This window comes from Dipodomys spectabilis, unplaced genomic scaffold (assembly GCF_019054845.1).
Source record: "Dipodomys spectabilis isolate Male_0828 unplaced genomic scaffold, ASM1905484v1 ptg000089l, whole genome shotgun sequence".
NCBI lineage: Eukaryota > Metazoa > Chordata > Mammalia > Rodentia > Heteromyidae > Dipodomys > Dipodomys spectabilis.
The window spans coordinates 12,198,372-12,218,799 of record NW_024870766.1 but is presented as its reverse complement, the minus strand read 5'-3'; the positions used below and the strand labels follow the sequence as shown (position 1 = coordinate 12,218,799).

The window sequence follows — 20,428 nt, the reverse complement described above, 5'->3', positions numbered from 1 at the left end:
AGGTGTGCGCCATCAGTGACTGGCTCTGATGAAATTTTATACAAAAATAAATATATTCGAGCTATTGCTAATGTCTATGTCAAAATGAAAGGTGATTTTATGATATACTTTAAGAGGTATTAAATATTTTTCACAGCAAAACTAAATTTTCTTAGGTTAAGAAATATATTTTTTAGAGTAGCAAACAATAATAAGCTATTTGAACATGCAAAGAATATAAAAGTGGATTAGGTTTTACCTTTTTGGATGAGATTTTCATTGTTGTTATTGGCACATGAGCCTACAAAAAATTAGAAAAATTATGTTAATTGTTCACACAACCTTTAGAAACTATTTTACATCAAAGTATTACTTATAAAAACTCTAAAAATCATCATCTTTCTCTCAGTATATACACTGTTCAATAAGTTATGTTTCTTCGTTAGGGACTAAGCTTACATTCATTATAACACCTAAAAAAGGAGGTGCTATGATGCATATGTATATCAAATACTTAAAAAGAGAAAATGGTTTATTTTGCACTTTAGAAACACACACACACAAACACACACACGCGCGTGCGCGCACACACACACACACACACACACACACACACACACACTGCACACACACATTGCAACTGAGAATCAATGAAATAACCCCTAACAATGGTATTTTAATTCAAGTTAAACTCAGAGAAATCAGACTCAGTCTCAGAAAATGAACCAAGTGAAATGAAGAGATGAAATTTCTGTACTGTATCAAAACTAAGTGCCTGTTATTTGGTGGGGTTTTTATTTTTAACAGTTATATTCAGTTTTCTGTACTATCTCAACATGACACTTAGCTAAGGATTTTTTTTCCAACTTAAATACATGATTTCTTCACATGTTCATCAAAGTGGATCATGCACACCCAATTACTTTTTACCTCACCTCAGAAACTATGACACAAACACCAGGCTGCAGACAGTTACTATATTTGGTAACTGTTTCTCTTAATTTTTGTTCTATTCATCACTGGCACCTGTATCAGTGAAGAGGCTCATGTAGATTTAATCTATCTCTTGGGATGATATACCCCACATACATTCTGACTGATTCTCTTTTTCCACTGAGAGTTTATTCTTCATGATGATAACAACAGAAAAAGTCATGTAACAGACCATCAGTTGTTCTCACTTGGTCAGATTAACTCACATTTCTTTTGAGATGTTTTCATAACATATGTTTGGGTTTGTATCATATTCACTTAATTAACATTTCCCAACAATCAAGAAAAGATATGCCAGTATTAAAAATGAAGTGACACAATAAAGCATTTTTCTATCTTAAGAAGCCTCAAGAATAAGTCACTTTATATTACTTAGACCTGACACAAATTATTCCTACTTAGCTGAATACCTAAAACATAATGAAATGATCATTTCTTAAAAAAGTAAAAAAATAGAAGAACAGCTAATTTTATAAATTTTATTTTATGGTCACATGTTATTTTATGGTCACAATTTTAGTGTACTAATCAAAAGAACTGAATGTCAAACTCTGTCTAACATTGTTCATTCAATAATGCACAGGGAAAGTTACCAGAGCTCCCTTACTACTTATTGATGTGCTTATTTTTTTTGTATTTCTTTGCTTTTACTATGTATTAGCTAATCTGACAGTATTGTATCTTTACTATTTATATGCTTATAAATTCAATATTTTAATGACCTTAGTAATGTTCAAAAGATACTGAATCCATTCAGCTAGTAAAGTAACTTAGTGGATTAAAAATATTCTGGTTCTGGGAGGTCTGAACTTTTACTCAACCATAGGCTACCTTCCCTCTTTTGTTGTCCCTGAGTTATTGTTTCTTAATTGGTTTAGTTAGAAATACTGGTCCTTCAATAAGAAGATTTCCTGCCAAGGTTTCTTTACAATTCTGACAGTTCCTCTCCCTGTGTTTTAGCTATCTTTCCAAGTGAAGATAAAAAGGACCACTTGAACTAAGGTGATTTTAAGAAGAAAAGGACAAGGCAGGACACCACAAATCCCCTCTCTTGACATAGGGATGTAATGAATAGGCACTCTGCCCTAAGCAGACAAGAACTTATAGAATTGAACTTTCCTCCTTGTACCATTTATTAGTTGTTTTGTTCTTTCTTTTCTTTTGTTTTATCAGTCACAAATTTAAAACAAAAAGAAAATTTCAATAAAATCTTCAATAGTGACAGAATCCATGATTTTAAGGGTAACACTTGTTTCATTTAACATGAGTGCCATTTGAAGTGAAAGCAATAAAAAGAGAAAAAAATCAAAGTGGTTTTTCTTGAAACCAGTGGTTACAAGAATATGAGAAAGCTTGTCTAACGATCAATAATGTGAAAGCAATTGTGTTTCAGTGGCCTGTGATGCAAATCATAATAGCCCTTTCATGACAAACTCAGCTAGACCTTCACCACAACAATTCATTTTTAAAAAAATAATGATGACTAAAGTTGTGATGATAGCTGAGGGGAAAAAGTCATTCTTTCATGTTACAATAACTTGCAGTTTAAGAAAATACTTCACAAAAATATTTGTTCTAGATTTCTCATTTTATCTAATGTTTTCCTACCCACAAAAATTTATTACAGTCATTTATTTGATCTTTGGTCAAATATTTTCCCTCTAAAGTGGCTGTGAGATTAAAGAATTGCATTCATTGCACATGTTTTAAGATTAATAGAAGAGATGCTCAAACCTTAAAGACTTCCATTTCCTCTAGAATGAGTTCACCACTGGCAGAGCTGTTCATAGGAAGGACTACAACCTTTTGCACGGTACCTCGATCTATATTAAACAGAGAAATACTGAGATGCATATTTTTTAAACAAAGGGAATATTTAGAAGTTACATATATTAAAACATCATATATGCATACATACTAAAATATAAAATTTCCTGTTAATTAAAAATAAAACAAAAACAACAAAAAAATGAAAGAATATGAAGTGCCTGTAAATGAAAAAAAAAGTATCTCATATATTTTTTTTTTTTTTTGTCAGTCGTGGGGCTTGAACTCTGGGATTGGGTACTATCCCTGCACTATTCAGCTCAAGGCGAGCGCTCTACCACTTGAGCCACAGTGCCACTTCAGGTTTTCTAGTTAATTGGAGATAAGAGTCTCGCGGACTTTGCTGCCCAGGCTGGCTTTCAACCATGATGCTCAGATCTCAGTCTCCTCAGTAGGTAGGATTACAGGCGCGAGCCACTGGCACCCAGCAGAGTAGCTCCTAATTTTAACCCAATGTTTAAGTTACTGTGAGAGAAAATTTGAAAACAAACCATCATTTTCTTCTGAAAGGATGTAAAAACACTTTATTCATACCCTTTATAAAAGATTATACAAAGAAGACCTATAAACATGAGCCCATAAAAGATAATACAAAACCCATTTTGATGTATTCACAATAAAAGGTAGAAAGTTACTTTGATTTATTGATTTATTGATATTTTCATTTTTTAAAAATTTTCTTGTAAAGATGAGTTCTCTATACAGAAAATACTTTGACAGTATCCTTAGTCCATATCATTTGTTACTAAATAAATAAGTAAATTTGTGTTGTCTTCCACCCATTTTTTACTCATCAATGCAACAAGAAATCATCGAATGGCTTCAGTAAGCTAGACAGTATAGATGCAAAGACAAATAGACAGAATACTCGAGAGTTCACAGTTGAGATTTCATGATTTTTGAGTAGTTAATGTGTTCCCATTAAGCTATTAGTCATTGTGAGTTATGCATTCCAAAATGGTCATAAAAATGCCCATTACTGACATCACATAAAGCCATCTTCATGCCCCTTCATTTGAAGAAGATAACAGAGTTATCAAATGCTTTCCTTTTAGGGGTGGTGAGAATAGCATTCTTTGAATGTACTCATAACCATAAATCTTTTTTATTATTCTGTTGAATTGGGAGATTGCTATCAAATCCTTGGGAAAAAAACATCATGTACAGTTACACTAAAGGACTATTTTCCTCATTCTGCTGTGTGTAAGGATGTGGAGCACAACTGTGCCTTTTGCAGTGGATATCTGCTACTACAACGTGCCCAGAATCACATCCCTTTCTTCTGGTAATATCAATCGAAGGTATCTTTGGGAAACAATAACTTTCTTAGTCTTCGTCTACCATGATGAAGGGATGGTTTCCCTCACTGCCAATTCAGGGAGAAACGCTCCCACTTGACTTGAGCCTCTGTGATTCATGCAAGAGTGGGATCAGACACAAGTCAAAGCCCAGCCCTTTCTGAAGATCTTACTCTCCTTACCTCAGGGCTATTGAAGCCTTGTTTATTTGGAGGTGCTGGAACCATTCCTGTGGCCATACACAGATTTTCCACTTGCAAATTAACAATGTGAAGGAAAGCAGAACTGAAAGGTGGTGAGATAAACTCTGACAAACACTATTTTAGCACAGAGTTAACTGGAACCATGACTACTTTTGACATTTCTCAAAGGAGGCTTTTGTTTCTTTGTTTTGCCTAGTTTGAATAAGGTGTATGGTCACTTTCTGATGAAAGACTTCTAGTTAAATGAGTAAGAACAAAAAACAAAAAACAAAAACAAAAATGGTTTAATATGGTACCCAGTACAGAGTTTCTCCTCAGTAAGCAAACATTATTATTATTTTTTAAATATCTCATTTTGACAGAACTGAAGTCCATGTGTTTCATTTGACTTCAATTTTCTCCTCAATGAGATAGAGGATAAACATCTGAATATATTACTACCTTGGTATATGAATAAGCAAGATAAACCTTAGAGGTGATTTACATAATGCATACATATATATGCACAAAGCTAATACAGTAGACCATCTTAGTAAATTTTATTTTCTTTGTTTCATTAACTATTTAAAGATAATCCTTCAGACAAGCATAAATCCTGCATTTTAAATTGTATACTTCCTAGGTTGTTGGTGGTGGTGGATTTTTCCCCCCCCTCCTAACAGGGATCATAGCAATCAGCTTAAAACCATCCCCTTACTTCAGCCAAGAGATCAGCTTGCATTTATAGCACAGTAGGTGTTGGCGGTCTCAAACAAGTGATCAAACACAGCTCATTATCAGCAGGTCACTTGACCAATCACCTGTATATCCATCCCCTGGGTTGCATTTTAACTAAAGTCTTCAAGGGTTTCCCTGGAAACTGGTTAGCTAAACTGTGCTTGCTATGGATTTCATAGAGTACTGCCTCCTTAATTAGATCTAGACAGTCGCCTCTCCTTTGTGTGTACCTCTAAAATTATTCCAGTCAGACTGGCTTCATAGGAGTTTGACCTGCATAGTCACACAAGCTCTTGTGTTCAGAGGGGCTGTAAGTTTGAATTAAGGATCTGTCGTGTACTTCCTTGAAATTCTGAATTGGTTTTTAGAAAAAGGATCCTACATACTGTACAATGGCCTGCAAAGTACATATGGTGCTTATTTCTAGGAGTTGGTAAGTTGGTAACTAAGTAATTCAAACCATATATGAAGCAGCCTTTAGGCTGGGGCAGGGGGGGTGGGTCAGTATAGTTGAGGATGTGGGAGGGAAGGGATGGTAGGGGAAAAACAAAGGAGGCAAAAATGTTTGATAAGAAACGTACTCATTACCTGGCTCATGTAACTGTAACCCTGTGTACAGTATTTTCACAATAAAAAATTATTTAAAAAAAATCAGCTCTCTTCATTTAAGAGAGACAAACACACAAATTCCAGTCACATAGGTATATTTCCTTCTTTTTCTCTGGCTTCAGACCTTACGGGTCAACCAAGGCAGCCTACTGTATAATAGTGAACAATTTTTCAGATTAATTAAAATGAGCATTAAAAAAGATGACCTCTCATTTGCTAAATGGTAACTCTTCTTTATTACAGTTTTCTGAGCCAATATGTTTGTTAAAAAGGTAATTTTAATGCATGAGCCAGGTGCTGGTGGCTTACACCTGTGGTCCTAAGCTACTTAGGACTATGAAATAGGAGGATCGTGGTTTGAACCAGCAGAAGCAGGAAAGCCCATAAGACTCTTATCTCCCCAATTAACCACCAGAAAATTGGAAGTAGAGCTGTGGCTCAAAGTGATTGAGCAGTAGCCTTGAGCAGAAACTCTCAGGGACAAAGTCCAGGCCTTGAGATCAAGCCCCATGACAAAAAAAAAAAAAAAAAGAACAAAAATAGATAATTTTATAGCCAAGAAAAAAGCTGCCAAATATCTACCCAATGAAAGTTTTATACATATGAAGAAAATTTGTCTAGCCATCATACATTGTTAGTATCTATAATTAAACTTTACCAATTGGCTACTGCACTTCATTTTAGGAAAAAAAATCAAATAGATTTAATTTACCAAATTGCTTCCACGGTAATTTTTAAGTTCAAGAACAAAAAGAAGCATGTATTTTAAAAATCTTTAGTTTGAAAAATCTTTCTCCTCAGCATGCTTATTGTTACAAAAGAAATATCAATGTATTGCTACCCTAGGTCATCTAGTACAGTTTCTCACATTTAGCAGTTTCTTACATTGTGAATCTTGACTATATCATGGAAAAGTTGTGATATCCACACCTTCAACATCAGCTCAGGACAGCTAGAGGCCCATTTGGTCCTCAATGGTATTGCAAGGGTCCCCATGGGAGGGGAGGCTTTTTAAAATGCAGTGTCCAAAAGAAAAGAAAAAAAAAGTCATCTAATCAGTGTTTTCTAAAATGTATTGATGTTATAATTTGCAGAATCACATAAATTTGAAAGTCTTAGGTTCACCTATGTTCAAGTTTTTTTGTCAGAATATTTCAGAAAGGTTAAAATACTTCACCACAATGTCAAGAATACATAGACTTTCACCTTCATTTGCTGATATTTTTAACTTCACTTGTCTCCTTGGCAACTCTAGACATGTTCAATCACACAAATACTTTCTAAGTGTGGCTTTCAGACTTCCTCCCTCAGGCCCTTTGGGAATCTAGTAAAACCATACATATTGTTTCTTCTGTCAGATCATGGATGTAGAATCTTTGGAATTCCTAAATATCACTAAATTTTACAGAGATTTCAAGATTTAAAAAACAAAAAATTGTGCAGTGTGACTCTTTTTAACCTGTTAATTTTGTGGTAGTTATCTATATTAATCAAAGAGGTAATCACCAAATTAGTCCTTTTCATAATATAAATTTATCAAATCTTAATTCTCTGTGTATTTCCCTAAAATAACACACTTTTTCTACTAATGTTTAAAATAATGATGTAATAAAGATACTTAATAAAAGGTACACACATAATTCTAATTGGCTGGGAAGGTGGCTCAGTGGTAGAGTGCTTGCCTTGCATGCCTGAGGCCCTGGGTTCAACTCCTCAGCACCACATAAAGCATAATTCTAATAAAGAAGCTTCAATTGTTTTGAAAATCAAGGTGTAATTCACACATATGATTCATGAAATTGCAAAAAGAACACTTAGTCTGTAAACATCAGAGTGTCTGATAAAACCTAGAGTTGCCAGAGATGTAAGGAAAAAGGAAACTTTCAAATATTGTCAAGAGAAATATTGTAAGGATAATCTTTCTGGGGGGCACCATGCTCATTGACCATGATAAAGTAAGTTACTAGAACAAGTTTCTCGACTGAGAAAGTTTTCTACAAGCTGTAAAACATGGCCCGCTATTGGGGCCAACTCATACCGAGTCATAGCAGAAAGTGCAAGATTGAAATAAAGGTGGCTGATAGGCTAATCCCCACAATCACAACCACCTGTGGACTGTGTTCCAATGGAGGTTCAGGGAGTTAATGTTCAAGTTGAGCACAGAAGTCTCACTTGAGATGAAGAAGTTTATATAAGTGTCTGGAGCAAAGAAGGAAATGAATTCATGGAGCAAAGAGAGGAAAAGAACTGTCCAGCATGGGTGCCCACATCCTGAGTACTGGGCAAATCTTAACAGAGTATGAGAGCACCCAGGCTTAAGAGTTTGCAGCTGCTCAGGCAAGAGGCAAAATAATGAATCATTATCTCATCAATTCAATGGGTAAACTAATGTTGGCTGAGATTAGAGTTCTGGTTGCATTCAGATTTCATTAACAACTTGTAAGGATTGTTCATATCCAGCTGACAAAAGCAAAGCTGAGCTTTTCAGAGGTTCACAAAATGTATGACCAAGACCTGATGGAAGAGAAAGTTTAGAGTTGGATTCTTGAGAAACTGAAGTGATTTATTTAAGCATATACATTCTGATGAACAGTTAAAAAGAGATCAAATATGATTGAGGCTATCACCTAGTACAATATCATTATTGAAACGATAGTACTATTTAAACAAAGTAAACAGAATTGTCTAACATTTAAGAACCAAATTTGTTACACATAAACAAAGAGAAAGAAAATATGGCCAAGCATGAAAAAAGGATAAAGAAGTTAAGATAAAGCAGATGTTCAGCTTACTAAAAAATAACTTTAATGAAGAGCTAAATATATTCAAGGAATTAAAATTTTTTTTCTTTTCAAAACTTAAAGGAAAGAATGATATTAAAGAGTAAACAGGGTAACAAAGGAGTAACAACCATTTAAAAATTAGAAATATTAGATTTAAAACTATAATAGCTATAAATAAAAGATTAATATTATGGGCTGAAGTGAAGGCTAGCAAGTTGGGGTTGAAAACAGATAAAGTCAATGAAGTTAGAAATAGACCAATAAGAACTTATTAAATTGGAAGGAAGGAAGAAGAGAAAAGAAGATGGAGTGAACAGCCTCTTGGGCTGTGGGTATGATTGAATGGCCTCATTTTAAAAGAATATCCTAATGCAGGAGGAATTTGAAGTAATGCCAGCCAAAACCTCTCAAAAATTGATGAAAAATAATACAGTATAGATACAATAATTCATTAAGAACAATATAATAAATATAAAGAGGCAAGACAGTACACATATGAAAATAGCTAAAAATGAATGGCAAAGGAAAGAAAAAAAGTCTTTGGCAGTATCAAGAGTAAAAAGACACTTTGCCACAATGATTGGTAGCGTTCTATGTAAAACAAGAGGGCTCAAAAATAATGAAGTAATATTTTTAATTTTTGAAAAAGACTCAGAATTCTTTATCTAGAGATATAAATATTTCATATATATTTTATAAATGAAAATACTAATTATCATTTTCCAAGGCAGAAAAGCTGTGAAATGTGTTCTATATAGATCCTTGCATTGGAAGAATTGCTTAAAAGTATCTTTTAGAGCCAGGCCTAGTGGTATTTATACCTGCAAAGGGCAGTGGTCACAAGACCAAAAGCCTGAAGCCACCTTGGGCCACATAATGAGATCCCCCTAAATATCTTTTAGTCTTCTACTCAAAAGCAAAGCATCACAAAGTGCAAAATGAGATTCATAGGATCGAATAACAAAAGCAGATATGACCTCTTCCTGTGAGCACTGACTGGAATAAAGATGAACATTTGGGAACTTTCTTAAGTCTGATAAATGCTGACACAAGACAATGCTGACTGATGCTTCCTCCTAAGGATGGCAGAGACCAAAGTTCCCAAGAGCCTGGAGTCCTCCTCAAACAACATCAACCCCTCCCACCAAGGACCTCCTTTAATAAAATAAATGCCAGCCAGTCAGAATCAGCACCTTAAGTGACAGTAAAGGAAAATTTTCCTCCCTCAAAAAAAAAAAAGTCAAATTGAGCTATTTGTGATATCTCATGGAATGTAAGAAAATCAGTATAAAGATTATATAATTCTTATTATGAATAAGGGATTAGTCTCTATTTTTTAAGTGACTCATTAATTATCTTTTATCCCTATTTCCAACCTCAACATTTATAGGGCTTTATCATTTTAAAATATCTGTTATTTTAAACTCCATGCTGACTTGAACTAATTTGGTTATAAAACCTGACTGGCACTGACTTGAAACTATTTATGTTCTTTACTCATTACTCATGGTTTGAAGATTTTTATGTTGCCCTGTAGAAAAAACACTGTGTGTTGTATTGTCATGGGTGTGGTCCAAGCGTCTGTAGGCATTTTGAATGTGCAAATACTACCTTTTCTTGTTCAAAAGCCGAAATGCTGAAATGTTTGATTTCAAACAAGAGAATATAAACTACACTTCCTTTTTTTCCTTAATTAAAATCTATCTTTCTCAGTTGTTTACAATAAGCATATGCAACTTAGCTGAATAAAAATGATTGAAGAAATATAGTTAAATATTTGAAATCAAAGTATTGTTTTGTTTTTCTCCAGATATTAGAGTGTAAAGCTTCAAGAGAGCCTGGTTCAAACCACTCTCTTAATACCTTAATTACCTTAGGAAGAGAATGTATTGTGCTGGGTATGTGAGAGACTGTATTGTGATGGTGATGCACTTAGTACTCATGAGTGCTGTTCCTCACCAGCCCAGGTAGAGCAGGTGCTACAGTGCCGCTGAGTGAACCACACACATATATAAAACATAAATTCTATATGTGTGTCTTCATGCATGTAAAATTTTGATTTTTAATATATAATTTTATAATATATCATTCTATTTATACATAACCAAGCCCAGTAAGTAGCATGCAATTTTCTTCCCTCTCTACAAAATATAGATAATGAAGTTGCCTTATACACTTGGCAAAGCTGCTCAAAATAAGTCAGACAACCTATGTCAATCTTCGTGTAAACTCAAGAATATCACCAATGTTAACCTCCATGGGAGGACATTGTCCTTCCTTATTCTTCTTCTGCTTGTGTTATAAAAATATTCATTTACTCTTCTTGTACATGAGTGCATCAGTATAGTTTCAGAGCAAAGGAAATGTTTCCAATACTATAAGCATATTTATCTATATATCGCTAAAGTTGCTTCTTTTTCTTTGTTTCCTTCCTTCCTTCCCCTCTCCTTATTCTCTCCCTTTCCTCCCTTCCTTCTGTTTATTCTTTCTTCCATTTTTCTTTCAGATCTTCCTATCAGAGTGTGTACTCAAATGTAGGCAACATTATAGACCAATTACCTGCATATTGTATTTTAACAAATTATTATGTAACACAATTTTTGAAAACTCTCAACTAATGTTAGGATTGTCCAGTATGTCTTCAAACATTAGCGTGTGAGAAGACAGGATGATATGGAAAGTGGCACGGTACAAAGGCCCTCTGATACAATGGGGCCACAGGTGATGGCTACTCTTCAGCTCCCTGTTAAGGCCATCGCGATGTTACTTCCTTGTATTCTTCCACTTACTTTCATGCTCTCTCCTCTATCTATTTTTTTTTCAGCCCTTCAATGAACTCTCCGTGTTAATTTCCTTATCATCAGAGTCTCCTGGACTGACTTCAGGCATTGTCATGAACTCAACTAACACCTACATTGCAAATGACTCTCGTATCTCTATCTCAAGCACAGCCCTCTATGGTGAAGTGTACCCTCTTTGACTTATCCTTCTGGATAGACCACCAAATCTTCAATCAAGTGTGAGACTTGGGCTTGCATTTCAAAACTGTTTCCAAAAGCTCACAATGTTAAACAATTTAATCTCTCAAATTCTCATTGAACACAAACAGTAAAAAGGGCATAATAATTCCACCTCAGTTGTTTATGATGAGGTTTTTTTTAACCTTAATATATCTTTTTATATGCATTCGTCTAAATGGCACTACCTTCACTGTGAGTCTTTAAAGTTTGGTGGCAATGTGTTTGAGTCTTTGGATTTCTGAAACAGCTACAACACACCCACTGAGAGGAGAGAAAGGAGAAGAGATCCCTGGAGAATTTCCCATTCCAGTCACTTTTTACCTGTATAAGGAAGAAATGTTTTCTATCCTGAAGCCAGGTAACAGTGGCTCATATCTGAAACTCTAGCTATTCAGGAGGTTGAGATCTAAGAATTGCAGTCAGTTTGAAGCCAGGCTGTGCAGGAAAATCTGTGAAGCTCTTATCTACAACTAACCACCAAAAAGCTGGAAGTGGAGCTGTAATTCAAGAGACAGAGTGCTAGCGTTGAGCAAAAACTCACACAGGGTCTAGGCCTGGAGTTCAAGCTTCATAACTCACACACACACACACACACACACACACACACACACACACACACACACACACACATATACACACACACAATTTCCTGAACTGGGCCTGATATCAAGAAATTAAACCTGTGGAACTTGTGTCTTTAGTGATTGAATAATTGTGGGATCTGGGGATTAGTGATTAAATTGAATCATAGGAGAGCAGAGCTTGTGAGATGGTCATGCCAGGCCAGCCCCTAGCCAATCTATTGTCATGTAGTACTCAGGGACACCTGGTGGCTAGTGCTGCTCTGAGTTGTCAACTGAAGAATTTCATGGGTAAAGTGTGTGACTTTTACTGTCCTTGAGTGCTCATCATTTTAATGACAGGAAGAAGAGGTGGATTGGTTGAGAGCAATGGACTATATCTTAATGATTTTCCAACACTTGTTGTAGGAGGTTGGGTAAAACTTTTTGCCAATCTTCACCACTACTATGAGGTTTTAATGAGATTTTATAGTTTGATATTATAATTAGATATGATATCTTGGATTTGGTCTCTGATGACTTTTGAAAACTGCTTGCTCATTTTTTATTACTCTACTCAGCCAAAGATACCCATTTGCACTGATTTACAAAGCTATAAATCTTCACATCAAGGCACCAATGGATTTGTTACCACCAAGTCCGTTCTTTTTCCTAAATAGTTCTGAAACTGGATAGTTCCTCTCAACATCCTACTTATAACTCTGTTTTAATAATTTCATGCTTATGCCATAAGAAGTCCTCTTTCTCCTTTCTCTTCTGAATCTGTCTCCCACAACATTGTCAAAGGGACTTGTATAAAATATACATGGATACATATATACAGTATGATGGGTAATATGGCCAACACACTTTAAGGTAACTTCTAATGAGTCACACCTTGTATAAATCCTTCCTTGCAGGTAGAACATGTAATTTGGTTGTAACCAAAAGAAGGTGCAAAAGCGATTGATTGTATGCCAGTGCTATTACTATGCTACATCATATGAGGCACTGTATTAATAGACTGAGGGACTGCCTGACTTAGGCAAGCAGCTTATTTTGAATAGCCTATAAAGATATCCTTCTGACAGGGAATTATACGTTCCTAAAAGAGCTAAGGCACCAAGAAATTTAATTTTGCAAAATGTGTGTGAGTCTAGAAGGTGACCATGAGTTCAAAAAGAGATGTGGCCTGACTACACTGACAAAATGTTATGAGACTCTGACTTGAGAGGACAGGTCAGCTATCATCCATGGAAACTAGTAGAAAAGAAATATGGATAATCTAAGACAATAATTTTGTGGAACATTTTTATGTAGCAAATTAAAAAAATGATCAAAAAGGTGTATCAAGCAGCTATTCTGACATTCAATAAACATGAATTGAATTAGATTGCTTTGCCTTCACTGTACTTACTGTAACTTCATTAATGGACAATGATGCTGCTTTTCTTCTTTCTAAATCATAGCCATTAAGTAGGCTCTGTAAATTCTACTGAATGGATATGTCACATTGTTGTTTAATAATATAGCTATTTCCATGTTTCTATGTACTCATTGATAAGCTCATTTTAACACATACCATCTCATCTTTGTGATTAATTAGCAGAAATCCAGAATTTTTAGATTATTACAATTATTTTTATTTTTTGAAAATCTTTGGAGAAGAATGCATTAAACTAGCATGCAAAAGCTGCTTATTTTCATATTGCAGTCATAAACAAATTATCCCCAATTTAGATTCTTTGAACAGTAAGTATTAATTACCTTAGAGGTTCTTAAGACTATAGCAACAGTCTCACTGCACTAAAAGGAAAACTTCTAGAATTCTATTCCTTTTTTGGATATTCTAGAATTTAGAAAGCAGAAATCGAGGGGTTCATTGTTCTATACTGCCTTAGTGGAAGAGAAAACAAGTGTGTAACTTAGCCAAATTAGACACGTGATGCTAATGAATGGATTCATCTCAAAAATTCATTTAAAATTCTTTTGTTCCAATTCATGCTAGATTTAGCATTCTACAATGAAACATTTCCTTCCATTTTCTAAAATCTGAACTTTTCCCAGAAAAATAAAGAAAAATAATTAAAGCTAGCTTTGCACACAAGCCACCCCAACTGAGAGCTACAGAGGCCTTGCAGTAGTCACAGAGGGACAGCCTCCCTGGCGGAAGGAAAGGGAGGCTACACACTCTTGTGAGGGGACAAAGGCTGCCAAGTCCACCCCAGGGAAACTTGGCAGCCCATCAAGAACAAAACCAGAGTGTGGCTATTCATTCTTGACACACAGACAATAGGCTTCATAAATTAATGTCACTGGGGTCAAAAATTGCCTTACACTCCTGTAAGTAGAAGTTAAGTAGAGGCAGCATGCAGGACTGAGCTTTCACTGTAGTGGTTCTCAAGTCCTCTACAGAAAGGTTGGTGATTAAATAGTCAAGGAGCCAATGGTACAGAGCAAATCACTCCATTTCTCTTCTTGCTGAAAAGCACCATTTCATTGCGAATACGCAAGTTTACCAAGTCTATCAATCACCCACAAAGATTCCATTTGAATTACTTAAGAGAAGCATGACAGAAAGTTTTCTGTGTGTATTTTTTGGTGAATATGTGATGCATTTTCGATACATACATACTTTCTATCTTAAACAAACTGTAAACATGTAGAAATTTAATGATAACCTGAAAAAAATCAAAATGAAATGCTACTTCATCTATGCTTCCTTTCTGTATCACTAAAAGTATTTACCTCCACTTCTTAATAGAATATAATACACACAACATGCATCAGATTTACAAGCTTAATTCTAGAAAAGTTAGGTTAGTTTACACAGAAGAATCCAGTGTGTTTCAAGACACAGTTTAACCAGTTTTTCTGTCATCTTGTTCACATGTAAGATGTGGTGACAGCAAGTAGATGGGTTAAGTGATAGCACTTAAAGGAATACCAATAGTGGGTGTTGAGAGTCAGTCCATTAGTGGCATCTTCTGATGTGCATAGAACAAACAATAATACTGCCTTTAGAGCAAAATGATAAAATGCAAATGGAATTACCTTAGTTAAAGGAAAAAAAAATATAAGTAGTATAGCCAGTGAGTTAGGACTTTGAAGAAGACAGATGATCAGAAAGTAAAATAAGACAGAAAATATTCATATCTGACTTAACATAAACTATATATTGGCATGACCTTAATGTATCTAAAATTCCATCTGAATACAGTGCTGAATAATGAGGACAACTCATTCACGCATTCAAAGAATGGCTATTTAAGAGCTACTTTGAACAATTCAATAGCTTAGATATTGAATGTAGATCAAGGACTATATCAGAACAATACTAGTGCCCCAAGCCACTTAGGTTCCTTGTGTCTCAGAAAATAAGTAGGAGGGTTGAATGAGATAAATCATATATTACATTATAACAATAACAACACATTCCAGAAACTGAAGCATGCTTATTTATGAGCACAGTACTAAATAAATGGGTAACTTGAACATCTGGCAAGAGTGCAGTTTATGTAAGCATTATAGGAGAATAGACTTTATGCTAACTTTAAAAGAAAGATCTCTGAAGAGTAATATTAAAAAGAGTTTGCTTTTAGAAATAATTGTCTTGAGATTAACCATATATGCCTTTCAAGTAAATCTCTCTTTAAGGTGTAAATTAATTGAGAATATTTCTCTCTGGATTGGACATCATGATCTTTCTTAAATGGCCTTCTGCACTACCTCATACCTGATCGGGCAGCCAGGATCCCATTAGTTATGATTTTCCTTCGATCAGTTCAGCCATCATTCTACACAGTTAAATTAGTATTGCCTGCTGTGAAAATCCTTGTACAGCCCATGGAAAACTCTCAGAAGTTTTCAGATTCAGCTTTGCAAAGCAGTGACCCACAATGTTATTTTTTTTTTTTAAAATTGAGTGACTTGGAAAGGCATTTGTTCCTTATTTCTAAGCAAAGGGAAAATGTAGACATCATATTTAAAAAGGTAGTCAGGCACAGATTCCAACTGACAGTAGTGTTCCCAAACTCTAATGTACTACATTTTGCCTGGAGTATTTTAGGGTCTTTAAAATCAGAATTCCTGGCTCTGAAGATCATTAAGTGTGCCATTTCTTAGAGCTTCAACTGGCAGGACTGTACTTACCAGGAAGCCAGTTTTCCTCCAACACTACCAGTCAAGCATGTTAAGGCTTAGTCACAAATGTGGCACAAACTTCAAACTTCCACACTTTCAAAAGACTTAACTGGAGCCAGCTTCCAACTTAGTACTCACCCAGTTAAACGGAAGCTAATAAGAAGCATGAAATTGTAGATGCCATGTAAGAATTTTGGCAGAGCACCACAGATATTGACCCTACATTAAAAATTCATAATGATATTAAATCACCCTAAAACTTTAACACCCATTCATAAGAATACTCTCCATTATTCCATAAAAAACCACATGTCATTCTGATTCATGGGTAGCACTAAAATAAAAATTTGACAGAATATGCTTGAACCTGACCCAAAGACTTAAATATTTTCCCAACTCCAGAAGCAAAAGGAAAACAGACGAAAATCTCTGGGCTTATGCATTAGAGTTTGCTCTGAGCAATTGGCCTGGTAATAAGCAGTAGGTGGCAAAGTTAAAATAGAAATGCTAATCCCATGAGAGTCCTCTCCTGATCTTTTACATCTGCCCTAAAGATTAAGAAAAGAAACTAAGCAAATAATACAGAATAAAACAAAGCCATGATTTTTATATGTATGTTTGTGTATGTATTTTAAATATATGATCTGTCTTAGGAAGGAGTGAGAAAATAAGTAATTTAGCTTCTAGCTAAAAATTCAATAACATAGCAAGCTTTCTAAAATTCAGAATAAAAGTAGAATGATTTATTATGGGAAATATTATGCATTCCTATATTATCTCCTCAAATTAGAAACCGGTTATTTCTTTGCTGTATTTTTACTTTTACATGTATAGACCAAAACAGTCAAACGTAATCTACTTTAGGCCTTGTGCATTGAGGATTCAGTGGCTCCTGTTCAAGTCTTTCTGTGCAGCACAAAACCAACCTTACTTAGTACATGAACAAGAAATGGGTGTGATTGAGTTTTAAGAAAGCTTTATGAACAGTGAAACCTAAGTCCTAATTTTTATTACTTGCAAAATATTCTTCTTCTGTGTATCTTAACCATTTCCAATATAAAACAATATTCTTAGTGTATATAGTATACACTTGCCCAGATTTGTTCCATAGGTTACATACTCAGATCACTCTTAGACCAGATATTGATAATGTACAGAGAAGTAAAAGTTAAATGCCAATGACCACTTCTGTCACCTTCCCCTTTTTCTTCGTTCTTTCGTCTTTCATTCCATCTTGGCTTCCAATTCTGTCATTCCTTCCTCCCTCCTTTTTTCTTTCCTTCCTCTTTTCCTTTCTCTATCCATTCTTCCCTCCCTCCTTCCCCCTTTCCTTTCTTTTTTTCATTTATTTGTTGGATTACTCTGTTCATTATCTGGCAATACATAAACTATAATCTGAGGCATTCCAATGAGAATGGAAGGCCAATTTATCAGCATCTCAGTCTTAGCTAGAGTTAAACTCACTATTGACACTAATTATCACAGTTACAAGGCACTAAGCCCACACAACTACCCATGGGGATGCTTTTAATTACAAAATTATTCATAATATTTACGTCAAATAAACTTACATAATATCCTTTTTGCACGCCAATGAACTTGTCACATGCTTTCTTGATGACTGATGATTTCCCCAATCCCCCTAAAAATTTCTTGATGACACAGAAGGAAGGAAGCTATGACAAAAGCCTTCCTTAGAAAGTGGAGGTGTAGCTCAAATGGTAGGGTGCCAGCCTTGAGTGAAAAAGAAACTTCCCTCCATGTGAACAAGTGGAGAATCATTGTTTATAACAGTGAAAGAAGTCTTTAAAAATGTTTTTAGAGATTTGGCAATTCCGAAGAAATGATATATTCTCCCATTTAGATACAAAAAGCTAATAGATTGTTGGACAGTAGCCTGTGATTGCCCAAGAGCCATTTCAGAAAAGGTTTGAATTCTTAAAAAAAAAAAAAAAAAGCATGTTACGACCAATTATTTTATTATTTATTTATTTATTTATTTTGGGGTCCTGTTGTGGGCCTTGAACTCTGGGCCTGGGCGCTGTCCCTCAGGTCGTTAGCTCAAGGCTAGCACTCTACCATTTGAGTCACAGCGCTACTTCCGGCTTTTTCCTTTTTGCTTATGTGGTGCTGAGGAATCGAACCCAGGGCTTCAGGCATGCAAGGCAAGCACTCTCCCACTGAGCCACCTTTCTAACCCCCTACTACCAATTATTTTACACCAATATCCTCTTGTTAGAATTTTGGATAAATAGAAATCACTGATTAGAAATGGTAATTCAGTCTTATAGGACAATGTGGATAAACTAGTGAAGTTGGTATAATGCAATCTCTCCATAAAGACACTACTGACAGAGACACTGCTCTAGCACACACTTTTCTATTGAGATAGAATTATCAAAACAGTCTTGAAGCTTTGTAAGCAAATATTAGTGAATTTTTCCACTATAATTAAACACATATGCCTAAACATTGTTTCAAAAAATGGCACAAGTGTTTAAAGATCAATATAGATAACTTTGTAAAGGTGCCAGCAAGTTATGCAGCAAGAAAAGCCAAAAGATTAGAGCAAAAGCACATTTTTTTACTGTCTGCTATCTACATAAACATTGCAGAACAGTCTTAAGAGATTGAAAACCCCATGCAGAAAAGTTTCCCTAAGGTAGGGCTGGGAAGGTGGTTCAGTGATAGAGTGCTCGCCTTGCATGCTCAAGGCCCTGGGTTTGATTCCTCAGCACCACATAAGCAAAAAATAGAAAGCCAGAAGTGACGCTGTGGCTCAAGTGGTAGAGCAGAGTGCTAGCCTTGAGCTGAAGAGCTGAGGGACAGTGCCCAGGCCCAGAGTTCAGGTGTCCCGACCGGACCCCCCCCCCCAAAAAAAAGTTTCCCTAAGGTAGAAAAACAAAAACAAAAACAAAAACAAAAATGAAACTAACAATCTGACTATGCTATCCAAGTTCAACTTTAAGTCAGACTACAAAAGGTAAAGAAAAAAAGCAAGAATCATTACTTGGTAATATAAGATATTAGGTTGATGTAAGGCCCTAAATTATTACTTGGATTTGAAGAAAAAAATAGTTTTTTTTCAAATGCAAAGTACATTGTCTGATCTGATCAGTGTCTAACTAAAAGCAATTGTTTAGGCTCATTTGCATGGAGCCTACTTGTTAGGAGAATGCATCTTGTATGCAAATGAAGATAAATGCTTTCACAGGCATTTATGAATTCATTCTATTACATGAGTAACAATGGACATTGTTAAATTTCTAATTTACCTTGACAAATATGTATTGAGCTAATGCAGTCCTGTGATATGCCTACAGAGAAATTACCTATCAAGGACAGAGAGTAGAGCTTAAGAGTAAAGTGTAGCAATGAATACAAATATGCAAGATTGGATTAAGTTCTGGCTTGAGTCGTAGAAGAGAATAAATTAGCTTGGAGCATATTGTTTAAAATGTTAATGGGTTATACAATACATGTTATATACTAGTAAATTGTAAATCCAATATTGAGCCTGCAAGGATTAATGACAGGCATTTTGAATTGTTTGTGCAAAATAATTAAAGCCAGATGAATAAATTAAGTGATCAAAGAATATATTAAAAGAGTGGTCATGGACAGAAACACTGAATACAGGTTCCCACATTTATGAGCAGAAAGAAGACAAGGCAGCGACTGAAAAAAGAATGACCAGGAGAAGGCTGGAATTAGTTGATACATGGGTGTAAGAAGCAGAAACCCACAATACTTAATGTTGCAAGGAAAAGCACATATAGTATTTCAGTGGTTTAAAGAATGGCATGTCTTATCAGAAAACTACCAAGTCACTGACACAATCAGCAATAATGTAGAAGTGGTAGTGAGTGAAGATGTGTATGTATTTTTTAATTATTATTTTTATCAAATCAAGACTTGGTGTGGAACCAAAGTTGGAACAGCTAGGCCCAGTAGCTCATTCCTGTAATCCTAATTGCCTGAGAGACAGAGATTAAATTATGGTTTCAAGCCATTCTAGGTAAAATTTAATGAGATTCTTTCAAAGAACAAACTAGGCATGGTAATGACAATGAAAAGGGAAAATATAAGGTGATTAAAAACATAATTATAATAGCAACAATCATAACAACAACAATAATAATACCCAAAGGCTTGGACCTGGAAGAATAGCTTCGAGCAATTACGTGTGGTCAGACTGGAAAGAAGGGCTTAGGACTCAGATGGTTGGGGAATTGAAGAAGAACCAATGAAAACTGACCCAAGAGGAGCCAGGGTGAGGTTGCCAGATGTTAGAAC

The 20,428-nt window shown here is 35.2% G+C and overlaps 1 protein-coding gene across 1 annotated transcript in view; it reads right to left on the bottom strand.

Moving 5' to 3' along the window:
* The window catches only part of Sema3c (semaphorin 3C), a 138,507-nt gene that overhangs the window by 14,721 nt on the left and 103,358 nt on the right, over positions 1–20,428 (bottom strand). Inside the window, exons 13-14 of the mRNA XM_042684770.1 lie at positions 2,707–2,795; positions 239–280 (exon numbers count right to left, since the gene is read on the bottom strand). Coding sequence (XP_042540704.1) covers positions 239–280; positions 2,707–2,795 — 131 coding nt within the window. The remainder of the gene's footprint in view (positions 1–238; positions 281–2,706; positions 2,796–20,428) is intronic.